Genomic DNA, 21,322 nt, shown 5'->3' on the forward strand with positions numbered 1-21,322 from the left:
TTGAAATTAGGAGGTTTCCTTCGTCCTAACGGGCGATTGCCTTTCGCCTCGTTGTTCCTCCGGCATCCCCCTTTCTCACGCGTTGTCCTCCAGACTTCCCCGCGCCCCCAAAGGGTCTCCAAACGTGGAAAGATCAGAGTTAGGTGACAGAGCCTGTCTCCTTAACTCTGCATCGCCCTGGTGCCACCACCGGAAGTCCCCCACATCTGCATTTTAAAGGGACTTGTAAGTACTTAAAAGCGGACAGAGCTAATCAAGAGAATTTAAAATTGCAAGTGCTGGAAACTTTAACTCGGGGATAAATAATCTTCTCCATATTCTAATTGAACTCAAAGGGGAAAATGGCGCCGGAATGCTGCTTCTTTGTTTGAAAGGGGGAAAGTGAAACTTATAAGTATGGCTTCAAAGTGTTTGGGAATTTCTGCTGTTTCTAAAGGCATGATTTCTTCTCCTCTAATACAGCCTGCAGTGCAATCTAAGACAAGATCACCCCCACCTTCTCCCCCACCACCTGCACTTATGCTTAAGGATATTCAAGATGCTTTAAAGCTAACAACACAAGAAATAAAGGAGGAAATGGCTGATCTCTTTGATAGTAAAATGAAGGATGAGATGGCCGACCTTCTTGAGAATAAAAATAGAGAAATGAGGGAAGACATATTGCTTGCATTTCAAGGCTTAGCTACACACATTGAACGTTTGGATGATCGCCTGGATGAAGTTGTGGAAAATACTGAAAAGTTAGAAAGTAGAGTTGCCAAAGTTGAAAATAAGATTGTTATAATGGAGGATGAAGTTACCATCTCACAATATAGGGATATGGAATTTGCATTGCGAATAAGAGGATTAAAGGAGAACTCACGAGAGGATCTGAAAGAGGAGGTGGCAAAGGCTATAGCTCCTATTCTGGGATGTGAATTTGAGGAATTATCAAGAGAGATCGATAAAATATTTAGGGTTAATTCATGGATTGCGAGGCAGAAAAAGTTACCTAGAGATGTGGTTATTTATTTCTCCAGGAGATCACTTCGAAATGCAATTATCCAGGCTTTTTACAAACAGAGATTTCAAATTGCAGATCAAAATATTATAATTTTAAAAGAAATACCTCCAAAAATTCTCAGGCTTTGCTAACTTTTATCTGCAATTTATCCCCTTGTTTGCCCAAATAGCCCTCCCTGTTACGAACTTATTAAAAACTAAGGGAGGGGATAAACTCAAACCTAGTCAGCCACTTAACTGGCCCATGAAGTGCCAAGCCACTTTTGAGAAACTTAAGCACTTGTTTTCCCCTAACCCAGTAAAACTATTTGTTATACAAGCTGATGCTAGTGACGTGGCTGTGGCGGCACTGTTGCTACAGGAAAATGAGAATGGACAACTACAGCCCTGTACCTACACCTCCAAAAAACCTTTCAAGAAATGGAACAACGATGGGCGGTGTGGAAGAAAGAGGCCTATGTTGTGAGATGGGCACTCTCACATGGAGACATTTCTTTCGAAGTATGGACTGATCACAAAACTTTAGAATCACTGAAAACCCCTCTCAAGCTCTTTCCTAAGCAAGCCCAGTGGATACAATATTTTAACCATTTTAAATTCACCCTGCGCTATTTCCCCTGGGAGAAGAAGAGTTTCTTGGCAGACACGGTGTCACAGATGCAGCAATACAATTTGCTCCAAACTCAAAATAATCCAGTTGGTACTTCCATCCCATCAATTGGCAACCCAAGTGATTATCAGGGCTCAAGTACCAAAAGATGTGATGTCTGCCTTAAGAGCAGCCCGAAAGGATGACAAGTAGTTTCAAACACACAGCAACATTTGCTCAATTTGAGACAGACTAGCCTGGGTGGGAGCAAAACTTTGTTCCAAAAAGCCAGAAACTCCTGGTGTTAAGAACCTGCCACGACTCAAAGACAGCGGGTCATTTTGGATTCGTAAAGATGCTGCACCTAGTCAAGAGACAATTTTGGTGGCCATCCCTTAAAAAGGACATTGAAGGTTTTGTTGCTAGTTGTCCAGTATGTGCGTCAGCGAAAACCCCTGGACGGCTTCAAACTGCTGGTGAGCCATCAGCACCCTGGAGAGAGATCTCTATGGACTTTATTGTTGAATTTCCCAAAAGCGCGTGAAATACTGTAATCTGGGTGATAACTGCCTTATTTTCTAAGCAAGTGCACTTTATTCCTTGCTAAAAGATCTCTTCAGCATGAAGCATTGCAAAGCTATTTTTGCATCACATTTATCAGCTACATAGAGCACCTCAATGTATTATCTCCAATAGAAGAGTACATTTCACCTCCAAATTTTGGAGAGCCTTTTTGGACTTGGAGGCTCAGTTCTAGTTACCACCCTCAAACGAATAGGGGTTGTGAACTAATGAACTCAGTATTTGAACAATACTTTAGATGTTTTATCAATTATCAACAAGACAATTGGATAGAACTTTTGCCATTTGCAGAGGTGGCGTATAATAACTCTATACACAGTAACACTGGTTTTACCCCTTTCTGAGTGGCTACTGGTCAAGACTTCAAGCCTATGCCTGAGCTTTCTACTGGTGACCCAGGGGTGCCATCCTTGAAAGAATGGGTCTCTCGGTTGCACAACACCTGGCCCATTGTGAGTGAAGTGCTGGCGGAAGCCTGCGATGCTTATAAAGCACAAGCTAATAAAAAATGAATTGAGCCAAAACCTTTTAAAGTGGGAGAGAGTGTTTACTTGTCCACTTGTTATTTGAAATCGCTTCAACCCTCTAAAAAACTAGGACCTAAATATGTGGGCCCTTTCCCCATAAAGCGCCTTATTAACCATGTGACTATAGAGTTAGAATTGCCAAAGTCACTTTGACAAGTTCATCCTGTTTTTTATTGTTGTTTGTTGAAGCCTGAAGTTTCCTCGCCTTTTAGACCAACAACCTGTTATGATGGAGGGGCAACATTTTGAGGTGAAGGAAATATTGGATTCACGAAGACAAAGGGGGAATCTTCAGTATTTAGTAGCATGGCAGGATTTTCCTGCTGGCCAAAACAAGTGGGTGGATTCCAAGCATGTTAGGGTCCCTAGATCAGTGAAATGTTTTCATAATCAATATCTTGATAAACCAGAGTGATTGTTTTAATCTTTTCTTTTTCTTCTCTCCCTTCTTTTTTATAGATGTGATCCCTCTTTTGAGGGGACAGCATGTCAGGTCCCCTTTTACAGGTGTCCTGCCATTCTGGTGGAGGAGGCCCACTTTGGGGAGGCATTCTTTGCATACTTTCACTTTTGCTGTAACACTGTACTTGCTTGGAAAATAGGGAGGAGGATCGCCTTCAGAGACGGGATAGACTCCTTCCCAACTGGTTTCAGCCTGCTACCAAGGTTGCTATGCCGCAAAGATGAACCGCTATTTATCCTGGGCTTTGACGTTCTCAAAACAACCTTGTGGCACTCTATTGACTGCCAGTGGACTGGCCAGGGGAGCTGGGTTTCATTGTGGGAAGAGTAGCTTGTTGCTTTGCGCAGGAATGTTAGATTCCACTTGGTTCTACTGAAACCACTACCTCTCAGTAAAAGTTCTTTTGATTAACTACATGGAGTCAAGAGTCATGCTTTCCTGAAGGGGACTGCTGGGGGAGGTCCTTACAGTTCTACTTGGATTACAGATTCTACTCCTAGGGCTATTCTGTTTAACACAAGTCTTTCTAAAAGTTTATAGGTAACACAGAGAAGAGCAATTGGCTGTAATTTTGGGGAAAATTTGGATTCTTCCCTGGTTTCAAAACTGCACTAATTTTGGTCTTCTTGAATATAGGAGGAAGCCATCCTGAGTATAGTATGGAACTAAAAAAGGAAGCAAGCCTACATTTAGTAGCTGGTCCACTGTTCTTTAGTACTTCTTGGAACATATCATCAAATCCTGCAGCCCCCTCTACACTTTTTCGGCTGTAAATGGGTATGAATATAAAGCACGTAGTAGAAGATCATGCTTCAATAGTCTAAGTTCAAAGCTAATTTATTTGGCAAATTTCTTATATCTTGTTGTCCTTGAAGTAGAAACGAGATGGTTAGCTATGAATTCCATGTGATCGTAGAATGTTTTCTTGAAGATATGGATGATGACTCCAGTTTTCAGATAAGGGATCAGACTTAAAAGAATTTCTCCCAATTAGAAATCTAACTTTATCTTCCAAGGACCATTCAAAATGTGGGAAAAGTTATAGAAGCTATAACAAGGGATTAAAAAAAGCTTACCTGTTTTAGCTCCAGCGGAGCCAGAATCGTCCCCACCTAAAAGAATAGTTTGATTAAAGAAGGTTTGTTACATATCATAAAGTCATGCTGTGCAAGACAGAAAATGGGCTACCTTTTGGTAAAAAGTAAAGTAGAAGCCAGGATTTTTTATGAAATAATATTGATGCATGTTTGAAATCAGGAGTTCTTCCAAACATTTCAGTTCAAATGGGATGTTTCATATTTGAAACAGTTTAAATCAGTATGTTCTACGTCTCCCTGCTTAAAACCAAACCTTAAGCCTTAATGTATATTGCTTGTAAAGAGTATGGTATTTTTTGCTGAAGTGTTCCTCATTATTGCAATTACTCAGATATGTTCCAATATGTTTGGTTATAAGCTACTTTTAAAGTTAAAACTTTTAAATTTCTTACATGAATTCTCCATCACAAAATTGTAGAAAATGACTGCTTAAGTCAATGAACTTAACTCCCCTTCTAAGGGCAGGAATTTAGATTAAAATGTGCTTGACAGCTTAGCTTGAATTTGAGTTTTAGAGGCAAATGGCATGCCACTAAATAGCAAAAATACTATATACACTAAAATAGCAGAAATAATATTTCCAGTTGTGCAAGTAAACTAATATATTTAATTCTCAACCGAATTACCTCTGATGGATCACCCACAGTCAAATCAAATTAATATGGCAAAATAAGGCACTAAATTAACTACGTATGTTTGCTCTGAAGGAAGACCATTGCTTCAAATATATAGGAAAAAGCACTCTCACTGTCTAGTTTCAGTTTGAAGTTATATTCTTATTTCATCTGTGTTTTGCACCAACTACTTTTATTTATGATAAAAAATATTCTAGTAGAGTTGATATAATCAAAAATGATTTAATAAGTCATAATAGCCATATATCCCGTCAATTCTTTTTTTTTAAATTTCCTTTATGCCTGATATAGCATGTTTGTGAGCTACAATTAAATAGTCTATGTGTCTTATTGTGGCTGCTTGACAACCAATGTCTTATTAAACATACAATATATTATTATTTTTAATTAACATTATTAAATAGGTTATAAAAATGAATAATAAGTTAAGCTTATATGAATTAAAATATTCTTGTTCTGTAGCTACCTATAAAATATTAAGGACTGCCCTTACAGTATCAAAAAACATGATGGCTTTATGTAAACAAGTTTAAATTGACCTTCTTCATTTTAAATGAAGGAGCAAGATTTTACTGAATTGTTAACACATGTAAATATTATCCAAAACAAATGAATACATTAAGAAAATTAATGCAGTAAGAAATATCTGATGCACCAGTTTTGAAGAAGAGTTTAGTGTAAGAAAAGAAACATATGCTGATAACAGCCTACATACCTGAGGAAGGGTTAGAAGCACAGCCTAGATTTTAAAAATGTGTATAATAATATGAGAAGCAACAGTCTCATTATGACCAAAACACTCAAATTATGCTCATAGATATAATTGAGAATTAAATAATAAGTTTTTATTAGTTGTACACGCAAACCTACACATGAAATCAGGAGCTGGTCCTACAAAGTAGCAATACAAGTAGACCTAGTTTAGTGGTCTACCTGTTTTGCTTGTACAGAAACTATTTATAGTTACAACAATAAGGAAAAAGTAACTTTGTGACCAGTCCTTGCATTTGAAGTTTATAAAGCAAAGGAAAGCTGAAGTAAGCATATAAACATTGTGGCAGTTTCATTTAGCAACCATTTCACTTACAACCAAGTTACTGGTCCCAATTGTGGTTGCTAAATTAGGATGACCTGTAAAACATTGCTCTGCTTATATGTTTTATAAAAGCAACTCCAATCTTTTTTAGAAAAAAATCATGCTATTAAAAATAGGAGAAGCATTGAAGTTATAAAGAAACATTATAGTAAGCAATTCAACATATTATCAGACCCAAGCAACGTATCACACGCATGTTAGTATAGGGACTGCAGTGAGTGCTCCTTTGCAGCAACAGTTCTGTCAGCCTATATTTTTGTATTCATTTATCTGTGAGCAAATCCTATGAAGCTCAATGGGACTTTAAAACAATATTGTATAAAGACTGCACTGTAATGGCTGCATTTGACCATATTTCTAGAAAAAAAAAATTTTTTAGAAAAAAATATGAATATAAAGACCGATTGTCTGATTTAACGACACTTTTTCAGCATTCTTAGTAAATATTATCCAACATGAAATGTTTATTTATTTTTATTTTATTTATATACTACTTTAGATTTTGGAAAAGATGAGTATTAAAAAAAATATTTTACCTAAGGCGGAATCAAACTAAAATTTGTACACTGGAGCACACACACAAGAGGCAATAATAATAATAATAATAATAATAATAATAATAATAATAATAATAATAATAATAATAATAATAATAATAATAATAATAATTTGGAACACAATATCCCGGATATCACAGTTGTAGAGAACCGAAGCGTACAGCTGATTGATATCACTGTATCAGGAGATGCCAGAGTCGAAGAAAAAGAACTGGAAAAAATTACAAAATATTGCGACCTGGCCATCGAAACTGCACGATTATAGATGAAAAGTGTAACAGTGGTACCCATTGTCATTGGGGCACTGGGAACTATGTCCAAAAACTTTGCAAAATACATCAAGAAACTGCAGCTTCCTGCAATAACTCCAGCAATGTTACAAAAAACTGCGCTACTCGGAACATCTTATATTTTAAGGAGATACCTGGTTGACAACTAGGATGCTAGTAGCAACCCGTGTCAACCACCAGCGCCAGCCAATTTGAATGTTCAGTTGACTGAGGTTCATGTTTAATGAATAAAAGATATAATAATAATAATAATGATGATGATGATGATGATGATGATGATGATGATGAAGTTGGAAGGGACCTTGGAGGTCATCTAGCCCAACTCCCTGCTCAGGCAGGAAACCCTATTCCATTTCGGACAAATGGCTGTCCAGTCTCTTCTTAAAAACTTCCAGTGTTGGAGCATTCACCACTTCTGGAGGCAGGTTGTTCCACTGGTTAATTGTTCTAACTGTCAGGAAGTTTCTCCTTAGTTCTAGGTTGCTTCTCTCCTTGATCAGTTTCCATCCGTTGCTTCTTGTCCTGCCTTCAAGCGCTTTGGAAAATAGCTTGACTCCCTCTTCTTTGTGGCAGTCCCTGAGATATTGAAAGACTGCTATCATGTCCCCCCTCGTCCTTCTCTTCATTAAACTAGACATACCCAATTCCAGCAACCGTTCCTTATATGTCCCCAGTCCCCTAATCATCTTTGTTGTTCTTCTCTGTACTCTTTCTAGAGTCTCAACATCTTTTTTACATTGTGGTGACCAAAACTGGATGCAGTATTCCAAGGCATTGTAATGTGGTATTAACATTTCACATGATCTTGATTCTATTCCTCTGTTAATGCAGCCTAGCACTGTGTTGGCTTTTTTGGCAGCTGCAGCACACTGCTGGTTCATATTTAAGTGATTGTCCACTAGGACTCAGAGATCCCTCTCACAGTTACTACTATTGAGCAAGGTACCCCCTATACTATACCTGTACATTTGGTTTTTCTTGCCTAAATGTAGAACCTTACTTTTTTCACCATTGAATTTCATTTTGTTAGATAGCGCCCAGTGTTAAAGTCTGTCCAGATCCTCCTGTATCTTAAGCCTGCCTTCTGGAGTGTTGGCTATTCCTGCCAGCTTGGTGTCGTCTGCAAATTTGATGAGTTCCCCATCTATCCCCTTGTCCAAATCGTTGATGAAGATGTTGAAGAGCACTGGGCCCAGAACAGAGCCCTCGGGCACCCCACTACATACTTCCCTCCTTGTAGATGCGGTTCCATTGAGGACCACACGCTGAGTACGGCCGGTCAGCCAGCTACGAATCCATCTGGTGGTGATGCTGTCTAACCCACATTTTTCTATCTTATCAAAGTAGTAGGTTGTGATCTACTTTATCAAATGCCTTACGGAAGTCCAAGTAAATTATATCCACAGCAGTCCTCTGATCCACTAATTTTGTCACTTGGTCAAAGAATGCAATAAGATTTGTCTGGCATGATCTGTTTTTGACAAACCCATGTTGGCTTTTAGTAATGACTTTGTTTGCCTCTAGGTGTTCGCTGATTCATTGTTTGATTATCTTTTCCAGAATCTTCCCAGGTATTGAGGTCAGGCTGATAGGTCTGTAATTTCCTGGATCCATTTTTTCCCCTTTTTTGAAGATGGGAACTACATCAGCTCTTTTCCAGTCCTCTGGTAGTTCCCCAGTGCTCCAGGATCTTTGAAAAATATAGTTCAGTGGTTCTGAAATCACATCTGCCAGTTCCTTGAGAACCTTGGGGTGTAATCCATATGGTCCTGATGATCTGAACTCGTCTAGGCAGGACAGGTGCTCACTTACCATTTTCTTGCCTATCTTAACTTGTGTTTCTATTCTGTTTTTTATGGCACTATTTTTGATAGGTTGGTCTGTTTTTTCCCTTTGTATAAAGACAGATGCAAAAAACGAGTTAAATAGTTCTGCTTTCTCCGTGTTGCTTGGCACCTTCTTGCCATTTTCACCCACTAATGAGCCAATAATTTCCTTCACTTTTTTCTTGTTTTTTACATGTTGAAAGAAGCTTTTTTTGTTATTTTTGACTTTGGTCGCAAGCCTTAGTTCATTTTGAGCCTTAGCTTTCCTCACTTCATCTTTGCAGGCTCGGGCTATTTGCTGATATTCTGACTTAGTTATGTGCCCCTCTTTCCATTTTCTATACTTGTCCTTTTTATCTTTCAATTTATCAGAGAGTTCTTTCTGCAGCCATGCTGGTTTCTTTTGAGAGCTGTTATTTTTCCTCTTTGTTGGTATTGTGCTAGATTGGGCTTTTATTATCTCACTTTTCAACATTTCCCAAGCTTCTTGAGTTCTTTTCCCCTTGAGGATTCTCATCCATGGAATCATTCCCAAGCCCTCTCTAAGTTTATTGAAATTAGCTCTCTTAAAGTCCAAGACTCTAGTTTGACTGTGTTCTATTGCTTGTGCTTCCATAATGTTGAATTCCAATACTGCATGATCACTTCCTCCCAAGGTTCCTGTGGCTTTAATTTTGTTCCAATAAACAAATAAACATAATATAATGAATGGACTGAATGCGAATCAAATCTTAAGTTAATAACTGAAATCCTGGGTAATATATTTTTATGAACACACGTTACAATATTTTCATATTTTCCCATTTTAAATAGAGTGAATACTTAAAACATACCTGATTGTGGATTCTCAGGTGGCAAGTTACCATCTAATAAATCTGAATCTTCAAATCCTTTAATAAAAACAAAAGGAGTAAAAGCAATTTATATATATATATAAATACAGAAAGTGTCTCAGACAGACCGGTCTGATTGATTGCACCTTGGTATTTTTTGACTGCTATACTGCAGTTCTATTTTTATAATCACTTTTGCCTTGCCGCCCCCCATACTAGGGGCATTAAGCAGGCTCAAGTTGCTACTGCGATACATTACAAATTCAGATTTCTTTTTGTCAGCAAAAATAAATATATATACGTATACATACACACATACGCACACACACCAATTTACATAGTGCAGTTTTACATAATTTCCATTAAGAATCTTAACTATATCTCAAACTCATATGTTTTGTTGCTTAGATAGATTTTAAATTTTAAATCTATCTAAATACTAAAAATGTTTCTGAATTAATAATGTATTCATAATTATGAATACATAGGTGTCAAGAAAACAAAATATTATTTTGCATGTGGATTGTGCAAATCCTTTGAAATGCTACACTAACACTCAGAATTTAGGGAACAAACAGAGTGAACTTGAAGCATTAGTACATGAAGGCAGATATGATATAATTGCCATTATTGAAACTTGGTGGGATGAAACTCATGACTGGAATGTACTGATGGAAGGATACAAACTATTAAAAAGAAACAGACCTAAGAAAAGAGGAGGTGGTATTGGCTTCTGGTTCTGTGCAGCTAGCACCACAGCTGAGGGATTGTGAAGATCTGCGCCCTATGGCTGATTTCTCTCTGTTTGGGGACCCTAAATGGGCCCAAAACCACCCCAGAGAGGTGGCAAGGAAGGAGGGAAGCCCCTCCGGTCCTGGGGAGACGGTGGTCGATCTGGACATCCGGGGAAAGCTCTCCAAAAACCAACAGAAGGCTAGCGTCATTCGTGAGTCTAGCCCAAACTACATGCAGCCAAAGCCAAAAAGCACTAAACTAAGCATGATTTTAAACAGTGTGAGCAAACTGGGTAAGAATATTGATTCTCTCTTTTCTACCTGACTTATTTCCTGGAAAAAAAGAAAAAAAACCAGAAGTAAAAATCCTCCAAAAATGAGGGGGTGTGTGTCTTTGCTCCACCCTCCTCTAAACGGAAGCGGCGAATTAAGTTTACAGGGGAAAAAATACAGAAAATTGAAAGATAGACTGGTGTTGACATCTAGTTGTGGATGAAAATACTGCCCTAAATATACAGCTCAGAAAGAAAAGCCTGTTGTGACCTTCAGGGCTTTGATTAAATAAAGAGCAGCTGTAACGAAAGAAAAGAAAACATTGTGGACTATCTACAAAGTGAGAACTATAAAACTTAGAAAAAATTGACCTTCCTGGATTATAAATATTTTTTAATTTGTGACTTTAAAGTGATTGGCAGAGAAAGGATTTTTGGTCATTATGGAGCATCAGAGATCTGCAGAAAGAACATATCAAGAAAAAATAAATACTTACTAGGAGGAAATATATGTTCTGTTACAACAAATGCAAATGATATTAATTTCAAACCATGAGAAAATTAAAAATGAATTTGAAAATTTAAATGAATGCATTCTCAATTTAACGTCACAACAATTAAATGATCAGAAAACAAAAAGAGAGAGAGAGATCATGTAAAGCAGACAACTGAATATAAACTAGTGGAGATTCAAGTGGAGAAGGACTTACAAGAAACATTGAACATGGAAAAGATAACTTGTACTCTAAGACCACAAAGTAAATTTGAGGATAAGGAAAAAGATTTGACAAAATGGATTGCTGAGCTGTTGGGAGTACTACAAGAAATGGGGAGACAAGGAATGATGAGAGAAATCTTCAATGACTATGAAGGGGCAAAATCTTTTTACAAAGACATGGTGTTTGATTTGGCTACTATATCCACAACAACATTTACAAGATTATGGAAAGACTTTGATTCAACAGAATATATTGATTGGGAAAGATGCTTGGCAATAGAAGAGGGCTAAAGTGAGAATTGAGGAATTAGATGATGGAGTGTATCAGAGGGAATATTTAAAAACACTTTTAAAACACTTGTTTGAATATGGTTGAAGAAATAGAAAGATTTTAGTTTAAGAGGGATGAACCCTCCAATTAAGACAGTATTTTTTTATTTTTTTTTATATGAGAAATATAAAAATGTTTGGGGTGATCAATATAAAGGAAATGTTTTAGATATTTAAATGTAATTGATTTTAAGAAAATTCCAATGGATAACTAAAAAGGAAAAAATGTTTTGAATAGAGTTAAAAGATTAGATGATTGGATTTATTAAATGGAACATTTAAAGATTAAATATAGGTTTAATTATGGGTAAAAATGGAGGATGGAGCCCCATCGGAGGCTTCCTGACCGAGGCTGCAGAGGCGCACCCAACAGGGCAGGGCAGCCAGGAGGGGGGCGCTGGGCCGCAAAGCCCGGATGGCCAGCAGCGACGAGGGGAAGCAGGGCCGTCTCCTTGCCGCCACCCGGTGGCCGTCCGGGGGTTCCGAGCTTGGGTGGTTGCCCTGCCCTGCTGGATGCCCCTCTGCAGCCTCGGTCAGGAAGCCTCCGATGTGGCTCCATCCTCCATGCAGAGCGAGGCCTGGGTAGCGATGGCCAGACCCCTGGCATGGCCTCTCCGCCTCCAGTCCCAAGGTGCTGACAGGGCAGGGCTGCCGGGCAGGTTGCCAGCCAGGAGTTGGCAGCCTTTTGGGAAAGCAAAAACCCTGTCTGCCCCGTGGCCAGTTTGCTGCCTCCTGCCCAGTGCCGCTGCCATGAGGCTGCGGAACAAGCCAGGTGAAGGTAAGGAACTGGGTCGGGGCTCTGCGAGGGTTGGGTCAGGGAAGCGGGAGAATGGCCAGGAGCCAGCCAGCCAGCCAGCGAGAGGAGGGTTGGGTGGGGGAGATTGGGATCTGGCCCCTTTTACCTTGTCCAGGGGCTGGGGAGAAGTTGTCTGCCAAGCCTCATGGGCAGCAGCGGCGGCGCAGGAGGCAGGGGGAGGAGGACGTGCGTGTTTGCAGTTTGGAGGAAAAAGGTGGGACATTGCATCCACTTGCGCTTTGCAGAAGCTCGCTGGGGGAGGAGGACGCGTGTGTTTGCACTTTGGAGAAAGGGCGAGAGAGGAAGGAAGGAAGGAAGGAAGGAAGGAAGGAAGGAAAGAAAGAGGGAGGGAGGGAGGGAGGGAGGGAGGCACATGACCCTGGGGATGCTGCAATGGTTATAAGTGAAAAATAGTCATAAGCCACTTTATTCAGTGCCTTTGTAACTTCGAACAGTCACTAAGTTAACTGTTGTAAGTTGAGGACTACTGTACTTTATCACTTTTTTCCTTTTTTGGGAGGGGGGTGTCATCAAGTTTTTGATACCTTGCGAGGCGACTGGAAAAGCCCTGAGTAAGAGTACTCGGATTGCAGCTGCTTTCTTGCAAGTATGTAGAATGGTGTGGGACCCACAAGTTTTGCAAAGTTAAGTGAGGAAGTTGGTTACAGCTTATTAGGAAAGATAAAATAAGCAATCAAGAATGCTTTATTGACCATTCTTCGTCCAGATTTTATATCAGTTGCATCTGCTAGTACAGGCATTCTGCTTCAGATTTCTGTTATCTTCTGCATCTGGTAAAATGAACGAGTACTTTTCCAACAACCTGTAAAATCCAAGACACTGTGCTTTCGTTGTTTAATTCCCCCCTCATACAGTAGTGGCCAAAATTGTGAAACCTTTTGGGAAAAGTATACAGTAGAAATGCCACCAATTTTTCTTCTAATTTCTTTATAACTGTAGCCTTGTTCACTTAATAATACTATTGTCAACGCTGCAAATACTGTATATTCTTGCTTTGACAATATGCAGAACTGTCTGGTATTTTTAGAGTTAATGCAGAGCAGAAGAGGGTGGAGGGAAAAGCCTGGGAAAGAGAGAGGAAGGAAACCTTTGACCTTCACACTAATTGGATAACGTGATATATGACAGCTAATTTAGGGAGGGAACATGCTGATAATTTAATTGCTCAGAGGAAGAGAATTTAGATATTAGCATATCTTCGTTATGCCTGTGCCGACATTTTGTAACAATAAATTACTTTTAGGAAAATCAATGCCTGGAAGTTCTTTGAAGTGTTTCATTAGCCGGAACCATAACAACTATTTTACATCGCTTTCTGGGCAACCAGTCAACTCTTTGCACCATGACTTTAATTTTATTACGTTTTACAAGCTCACTAAATGAAAGAATACAAAAAACCCAAACCAACTTGATAGCGATCACATAACACACTGACAAATGTCCTCCTCTCAGCTTCAATACATGACATCAATAACTGAATCCTATTGTGATCTGATTGGCTCATTGCCAAAACAAGATGACGAGTCTCCTGCCCACTGCCCCATCTGCCAGAGACCCCCTGGATCTCCACCAACCCTGCCCGGCCCCCACAGGCATCCCTCAAGAGCAACATCAAGGTGGCCACGCCCACCCACACTGCCATGACTACTGTAGCCACGCCCATTCAGTGAGCTATGCCCATCCAGTGGGCCATGCCCATCCACACTTCCATGAGTACCGTGGCCACGCCCACCCAGTGGGTCACACTCACTCGGCACCCAGCGATACATAAGTGGGTTTTGGGTTGCAGTTTGGGCACTCGGTTTCTAAAAGGTTCGCCATCACTGTATTAGGCCCACCCCAAAAAATCAAGCTAGGGCTTATTGTTGGTGTAGGCCTTATTTTTGGGGAAATACTGTAGTAGCCAGATCATACCAAACCAATCTTATTTCATTCTTTGATGGAATGACTAAATTAGTAGATCAGCGAAATGCTGTGGACATAATATACTTAGACTTTAGCAAGGCATTTGACACAGTAGACCCCAACCTATATCTTGGTAAAATAGAAAAATGTGGGATAGAAAGCATCACCACCAAATGGATTTGTAACTAGGTGACAAACTTTACTCAACGAGTAGTCCTTAATGGTACTACATCTACATGGAAGGAAGGAAGCAGTGGCATACCACAAGTTTCCATCTTAGGTCTGGTACTCTTCAATATCTTCATAAATGACTTAGATGAAGGAATAAAAGGGGAACTCATCAAATTTGCAGATGACACTAAGCTGGCAGGACTAGCCAACACCCCAGAGTACAAGCTCAGGATCCAAAAAGTTCTTGTCAGACTTGAACAATGGACCCTATCCAATAACATGAAATTTAATGTGAAGAAAAACAAGGTTTTACACCTAGTCAGGAAAAACCAAAAGTGGAAGTATAGATTAGGCCAGTAATGGCGAACCTTTTAGAGACCGAGTGCCCAAACTGCAACCCAAAACCACTTATGCATCGTCGGGTGCCGGGTGGGTGTAGCCCATTGGCTGGGTGTGGCCCATTGGCTGGGCGTGCCCATTGGCTGGGCATGGCTGAGGTGGTAACGGCAGACTGGGTGGGACTAAAAAGTTCAATCAATCAATTCCAACTTTGCAAGATTTTTTTTCCCGCGAGAAGTTGAAATTGATTGATTGATTGAACCTTTTTTTTTTGCACACGGCGGCTGAGGCCTAAAGCAAAAAGGTTTTATAAAACCCAGCTGAAGGCCTAGGAATGGGGCGACGGCGTGTGTGCCCACAGAGAGGGCTCTGAGTGCCGCCTCTGGCACCCGTGCCATAGGTTCGCCACCACTGGATTAGACGAACCCTGGCTCAGAAACAGTGAGACAGTTAATGGGACAGCCAGTGTACTCAAGGTTAATAGTGGCTGCAAGACCAACTTAATGGTACAGCCAGCACACATGCAATGCTTCTGATGGCAGCAGGGCCAGTAAAGGCACAGCCAGTGCTCTGGTCAGTTCTACTGTGGCGGTAAGACCAACTCAATGGTAACGGCCAGTCCACATGTAGTCCCCTTAGTGGCGGCAAGACCAACTTAATGGTAATGGCCAGCACACTAGTAACAGTTGGTGGCGGCAAGACCAATTCAATGGTATGGCCAGCACACTTTGCACAGTCAGAATATGAAGATAGTCAACACTAGATTGAGGCCTTGTGCGAGGCCAAGATGGCGGCTTTACATCTGCTCGCCTCTGTTTGTAGGCCTAGCGCCCTGAGGCTGAATTGCCCCGAATGAAGGAAGAGGATAGACTGTTTTAAAGTCCAAGTCGACTTTGGTAGATGGAATCAGTCACTTAATGCAGTAATTCGCCGAAGAATGTAAATGCACAATGATTCTTTGCTTTTGTTGTGTTTCAGCGCACTTTGCGGCTTTCAAAATGGCCGCCACTAAGGCTGTGCTCTGATCTCGGGCCTGTATGTTGTGGCCGGATTTATATGGCCGTTGCTTCACTCGCCGGGGAACCTAATGCCAATTCCACTCCAAACGGGTAATTCTAGATTCGTCCCCTTGAAGCTGACTGAAGCCTGTTAGGAAAATAAGGGCTTCTTCCCCCAGCTGAAACCGCCCATGCAGCGCCCAAAATGGCGACCGCTGCCTGCCGAAAGCGAAAGGGGGACTTGGGGCTTCAACTGAAGCCTGTAACAATAAGTAATTGAAACAGCTCCAAACCGCTCTGAAATGAGCGCAGCAAACAGTGAATAACCGGTGTGCTCCAATCTGCTCCCAAACCGAGTGCAGAAAAAGAAATGGGACGAGTATAGCAAGCGTCACACATGGTGCCCAAAATGGCCCCCGCAATGAACTGGCCGCCGAAACAGACGAGGCTTGAGGCTTCTGTTTGAAGCCTTCAAAGTCCTTTGAAGAACTGGACGGTTTAGCGCTGTGCTGCTAACAGCCCAGCGAAGGGAATGGGGGAGAAACAAAAAGCAAGAACAATACAACCTGATCACTGCTTCTGCCTGAGACTAAGAGCCAAGCTTTGCCATGTCTCTCTTGAGCGAAGACTAAGTCGTGACTGGGGATTCCTAGCCTAAGGAGAGAGGCGTGGCAAAGGTTGATTGACTTAGTCTCTAGGGCAGGAAGACAAGATCAACCCATCTGTGGATTCTCCATTGTCATGCTGGAGAAAAGAAGGATTAGGGGTGACATGATAGCAGTATTCCAGCATACTGCTATACTGGAATATAGGGGCCGCCACAAAAAAGAGGGGGTCAACTTATTTTTTAAAGCACCAAAAGGGAAGACAGAAACAATGGATGGAAACTAATCAAGGAGAGAAGCAACCTGGAATTAAGGAGAAACTTCCAGACGGTGAGTACAATTAACCATTGGAACAGCTTGCCTTCAGAAGTTGTAGGTGCTTCATCACTAGAGGTTTTTAAGAAAAGACTAGACAGCCACCTATCTGAAATGGGATAGGGTCTCCTGCTTGAACAGGGGATTGGACTAGAAGACCTCCAAGGTCCCTTTCAGCTCTATTCTGATTGATTGATTGATTGATTGATTGATTGATTGATTGGTATTTCAGAACATGTGGGAACACATATTAAGCATCTCTTTTGAAAACCAAAGCGTATTCACTTTTATTTATGGACACTAGCATAAAACATCAAACATACCATAAACTAAAGTGCTAAAAGAGAAAAGAGCCGAAGTGGAAAGGGACCATGCTCTTATAGCACATATAGGAGTTGAACACAAGTACATATGTATCATGCTGTCTAAACTGATTAGGGTGGAGATGGCAGGCAGAAAGGTAAGAAAGTTTTCCAAGGGATAGAGCACAAGCAAGAAGTACTTGTGGGCTATCGTGGAAGATATCTCCCTCCAAGTTATAAAAGGTGACCATTCTCAACTAGAGTTGCAAGAGATCCTGGAGGTTTTCTAATCCCACCCGCTGCTCACCATTCTGGACTAGTTCTTAAATTAGTTGTTTTTCTCAGTTATACTGTACAAAACTAGTACCTAGGAAGGTAAATTTTAATGGGTGGTGATTAGAAGAACATCGTCTAATAGTTACCACCTAAGGCATCTTATATTGAAATTGAAATCCTCACTTAGACAGAACAAAAGCTCTTCTTTGAGGTACAAAGAGAATGCTATCTGATCCCCACAATACAAACAAGATGTTGAGACCCTGGAAAATGTGCAGAGAAGAACAACAAAAATGATAAAGGATCTGAAGGCTAAATTGTATGACAAATGGTTCAGGGATCTAGGTATGTCTACTCTATGGAAAAGAAGGATCAAGGCGATATGATTCTTCCAGGACTTGAGGGGCTGTCACAAAGAGGGAATTGACTTATTCTCTAGGACACCAGAGAGCAGGACAAGAAAAAAAAGAAAAGAAAAGAAAAGAAAAGAAAAGAAAAGAAAGAAGGAAGGAAGGAACCTAGAAGAAAAATTTTCTGACAGTAAGAACAATTAATCAATGGAACAGTTTGCCTCCTGTGGTTGTGGGTGCTCCATTACTACAGGATTTCAAGAATAGACTGGACAACCATTCAACTGGGATGATATAAGACTCTTGCCATGAGCAGGGGGTTTGACTTCCAAGGTCCCTTTCAACCCTATGATTCTATGACTAGGCACTAAAGATGTACTTTTTGAACAAGCTTACCCCCACTGTTGCCATGACTTCCAGGTTTAGGCTGAGGAGGTGGTGCTGTTGTTTTTTTGGAGTCATCGCCATCTAGTAATAAAGAAAGATAAGCACAACTTTCAAACTAGAAAATGTATTTATTTATTTAGAAAATTTATATGGCTGCCAAATTTACTCTTGATGATCCTGGGTGATTTACAAAGAACAAAACCAATATATCCCCACCCCTCTGGCAACAACAATCAGATCAACTACATGATGGGCTCCCTATCACTTTGGGGTCTCCATGCTCACTGGCAGAACCATGCCTTGAGAGGCTTGTGAAAGAGTGTCAAAGCGAGGGCCAATCTTATCTCTGCAGGGATGATGGTCCACAGGGAGAGAGCTACTACAGAGAAGGTCCTTCTTCTTGGTCCCACTAAATGGACCTTGTGAGGTATACAAGAAATGTATAATTTTTCATAATATAGATTATCTTATATTTTATAAAAACTATTTAGAGCCAGTATTTTAAGGTATAATCATATAGCCAAAGCGCAGCCATATTTAACCTTGCTAAAGTGGAATTTATTTTATTCCTCACAGCCTCTTTAGGGGCTAAGAACCTGTAACATTCTCTGCCTTTCTGCCATGGTGGGTCAGGTAGATATGATTGGGAAAAGATGGTCTTTTCAAAATCAAAAGTAATCTAATACTATTACAGGATGTATAGAATTAGAAAATTGCTATCTGTTTATCTGAATTAATTAAGCAAAATAAATCTTGCCAATGCCAAAAAGAAAAGTATTTATGTACACAACAGTTATACGTGAGCTCTGTGAAACTTTCTATTCAAATACTATCATGTATTTAAAATCTGATATAATCCACATCTTAAGAAAGCAGAACTCTTGGAAACAGTCTCTTCCAACAGGAACTTTTATTAAAAGAAATTGATAGTAGGCATAATAGACAGGATCTGAGGGATTCCCTTATACATCGATGTTTTAAAGCAGTGATGGCAAACCTTTTAGAGACTGAGTGCCCAAACTGCAACCCAAAACCCACTTATGCATCGTCGGGTGCCGGGTGGGTGTGGCCTATTGGATGGGCGTGGCTGCAGTGGTAACAGCAGACTGGGTGGGACTAAAAAGTTCAATCAATCAATTCCAACTTTGCAAGATCTTTTTTTTTCCGTGAGGAGTTGAAATTGACTGATTGATTGAACCTTTTTTTTTGTACATGGCGGCGGAGGCCTAAAGCGAAAAGGTTTTATAAAACCCAGCTGAAGGCCTAGGACTGGGGCAACGGCGCATGTGCCTGCAGAGAGGGCTCTGAGTGCCGCCTCTGGCACCCGTGCCATAGGTTCGCCACCACTGTTTTAAAGTGTCCCTAAGCAAACTCCTCTCCACATTCCTTCCAGCCGACTCAGGCCGGCAATTCTCTAGGTCAGTGATAGCAAACCTTTTAGAGACCGAGTGCCCCAAAACCGCCCCCTCACCCCCGTCCCTGCTCTGCCCTGCCCACTGGGCCACCCACCACCTCCACGGCCCCCCATAGATCACCCAGGCAGCCCAGCAGCGTCATGGCGGCCACGCCCTTCACCCATGCCCCACAGCATCATTTGCGCGCGATGGGGTGCAAGGGCAGAGTCTTGTCCCCGCTGCCCGGCTACCATGTCCTTGGCTGCACTGCTTTGCATGGGCTATGCCCAGGGGGCGACTCTCCTCCGGGGGGGCTGCTGGTGAGGAGGTGGCTGTGGGAGGAGGCGGGGCTGTGGAGATGGTGCGTGTGCCTACAGAGAAGGCTCCAAATGCCATAGGTTCGCCACCACTGTTCTAGATGTTAAACCCATGAAAGATAACATCAAACCAGCTCCACTATCATTCACCAGCTCTTTAGAGTTTATCTTGATGACTGAGAAATAAACCAGATTCCGGAGGTCTGTGTCTTTTCACACACACCCCCTTTTTTTAGTTTCCCAGTAAGGAAGAGAAGTTATGAGGGACATAGGATAAGAGTCAAATGGTTCCATATAATGGTTAGTAGAGGCGAATAAACAAAAGGTTACTTTGTAGTGAATAGAGGAAGTAAAACTAATAAAACCCCTCTGCATGTCCCCCCTCCCCCTTGGGAGTATGGCAGGACCCAGGAAATAGCAATAATTGGTTTTAGATTAGAGGAGATAGATAGAAAGGAAATATAACTGGATCGTGACATATAGCTTGCTGGGTGTATTTGAGTCCCTCATGCAACACCTGTTTTGGCTTTTAGTGGGCTTCCAAAATCAAATTTAAGATGCTAGTTATCATCTATAAAGTTCATACATGTCTTGGCTATGATATGATCTGTATGTAAATTACATGCAGTTACACTTCTCAATTTTATCATAAAATCAGAAGGAGGAAGTAAAGTGTGTAAGGCCACATGTGAAAAGAATACAGGAAAATAATATGAAAAGGAGTCCTAAAAATGGAGTCTTCCGAGCTGGTACTGGTTTGGATGGAAATATGTTGGAATATTCATGAGCAGGAAGAGTCATGTGGTAACTCAGTCAGCCAATGTGAAGAAAGTGCTACTGAGTCTGTGCAAAAGGGTATTGAGTTGGAACTGGATTTTGTTTGTTTCAGTTTCAGTCTCAGGTCTGTCTCTGCTGTAAGAAGTCTTCATTGTGCTATGTTGCTGTAAAGAAGAATGTATGGTATTGTAAATATTTTGATATGAATATAAAGAGTTTATTTGAATCAGCTAAATGCAGTCAACTGTGAGAGCTTCTGATTCATTTTTTCACCAATAGAGAAATTAAAATTCTCTAACAGGTTATGGGCCCAGAGCTTACTAAGGACTGCATTGTAATTTAAAGCTGGAAGAAATTGCCTATGTTTAGAAAGTATAAGAACAAGGCAGAATTAGCAGAATGGCTGCAATGAAATTTAAGGAAAGCTCTGTGCCTCGTTTAGGCCAAAAGAATTACATTATATGGACTGCTAAGATGGAATGTTTGCTGAAAGCAAAAGAGCTGTGGTATATCGTAGAAAATACCCCACAAGTGTTTGCAGCTGCTGATCAGAAAAGTCATGATCAAGCAATGGTTTATCTCATCTTAAATTTAGATGATGAACAGTTTCTAAATGTTGCAAATCTAAAGACTGCAAAGGAAATTTGGCTGAAGTTGAGAGCTGTGCACGTGAATGTTTCTGCATGCAATATAGTGCAATTGTCAAGAAAACTTTACAGGGCCTGTTTGCAACCAGGTGAATCTGTGGAACAGCATTTAAATAAAATGCAAAGTTTATTTTTGGACTTAGAACAATGTGGGATTAAATTCCCTGAGTC

At 40.7% G+C, this 21,322-nt stretch overlaps 1 protein-coding gene across 1 annotated transcript in view; it reads right to left on the reverse strand.

The window, feature by feature from the left end:
- Positions 1-21,322, reverse strand: part of LOC107296093 (CD99 antigen) — a 121,056-nt gene that overhangs the window by 17,198 nt on the left and 82,536 nt on the right. Inside the window, exons 4-6 of the mRNA XM_015825440.1 lie at positions 18,026-18,097; positions 9,498-9,554; positions 4,240-4,275 (exon numbers count right to left, since the gene is read on the reverse strand). Of these exons, the coding sequence (XP_015680926.1) occupies positions 4,240-4,275; positions 9,498-9,554; positions 18,026-18,097 (165 nt within the window). The remainder of the gene's footprint in view (positions 1-4,239; positions 4,276-9,497; positions 9,555-18,025; positions 18,098-21,322) is intronic.

Source organism: Protobothrops mucrosquamatus, unplaced genomic scaffold (assembly GCF_001527695.2).
Source record: "Protobothrops mucrosquamatus isolate PMUCROS unplaced genomic scaffold, P.Mucros_1.0 scaffold_199, whole genome shotgun sequence".
Taxonomy (NCBI): domain Eukaryota; kingdom Metazoa; phylum Chordata; class Lepidosauria; order Squamata; family Viperidae; genus Protobothrops; species Protobothrops mucrosquamatus.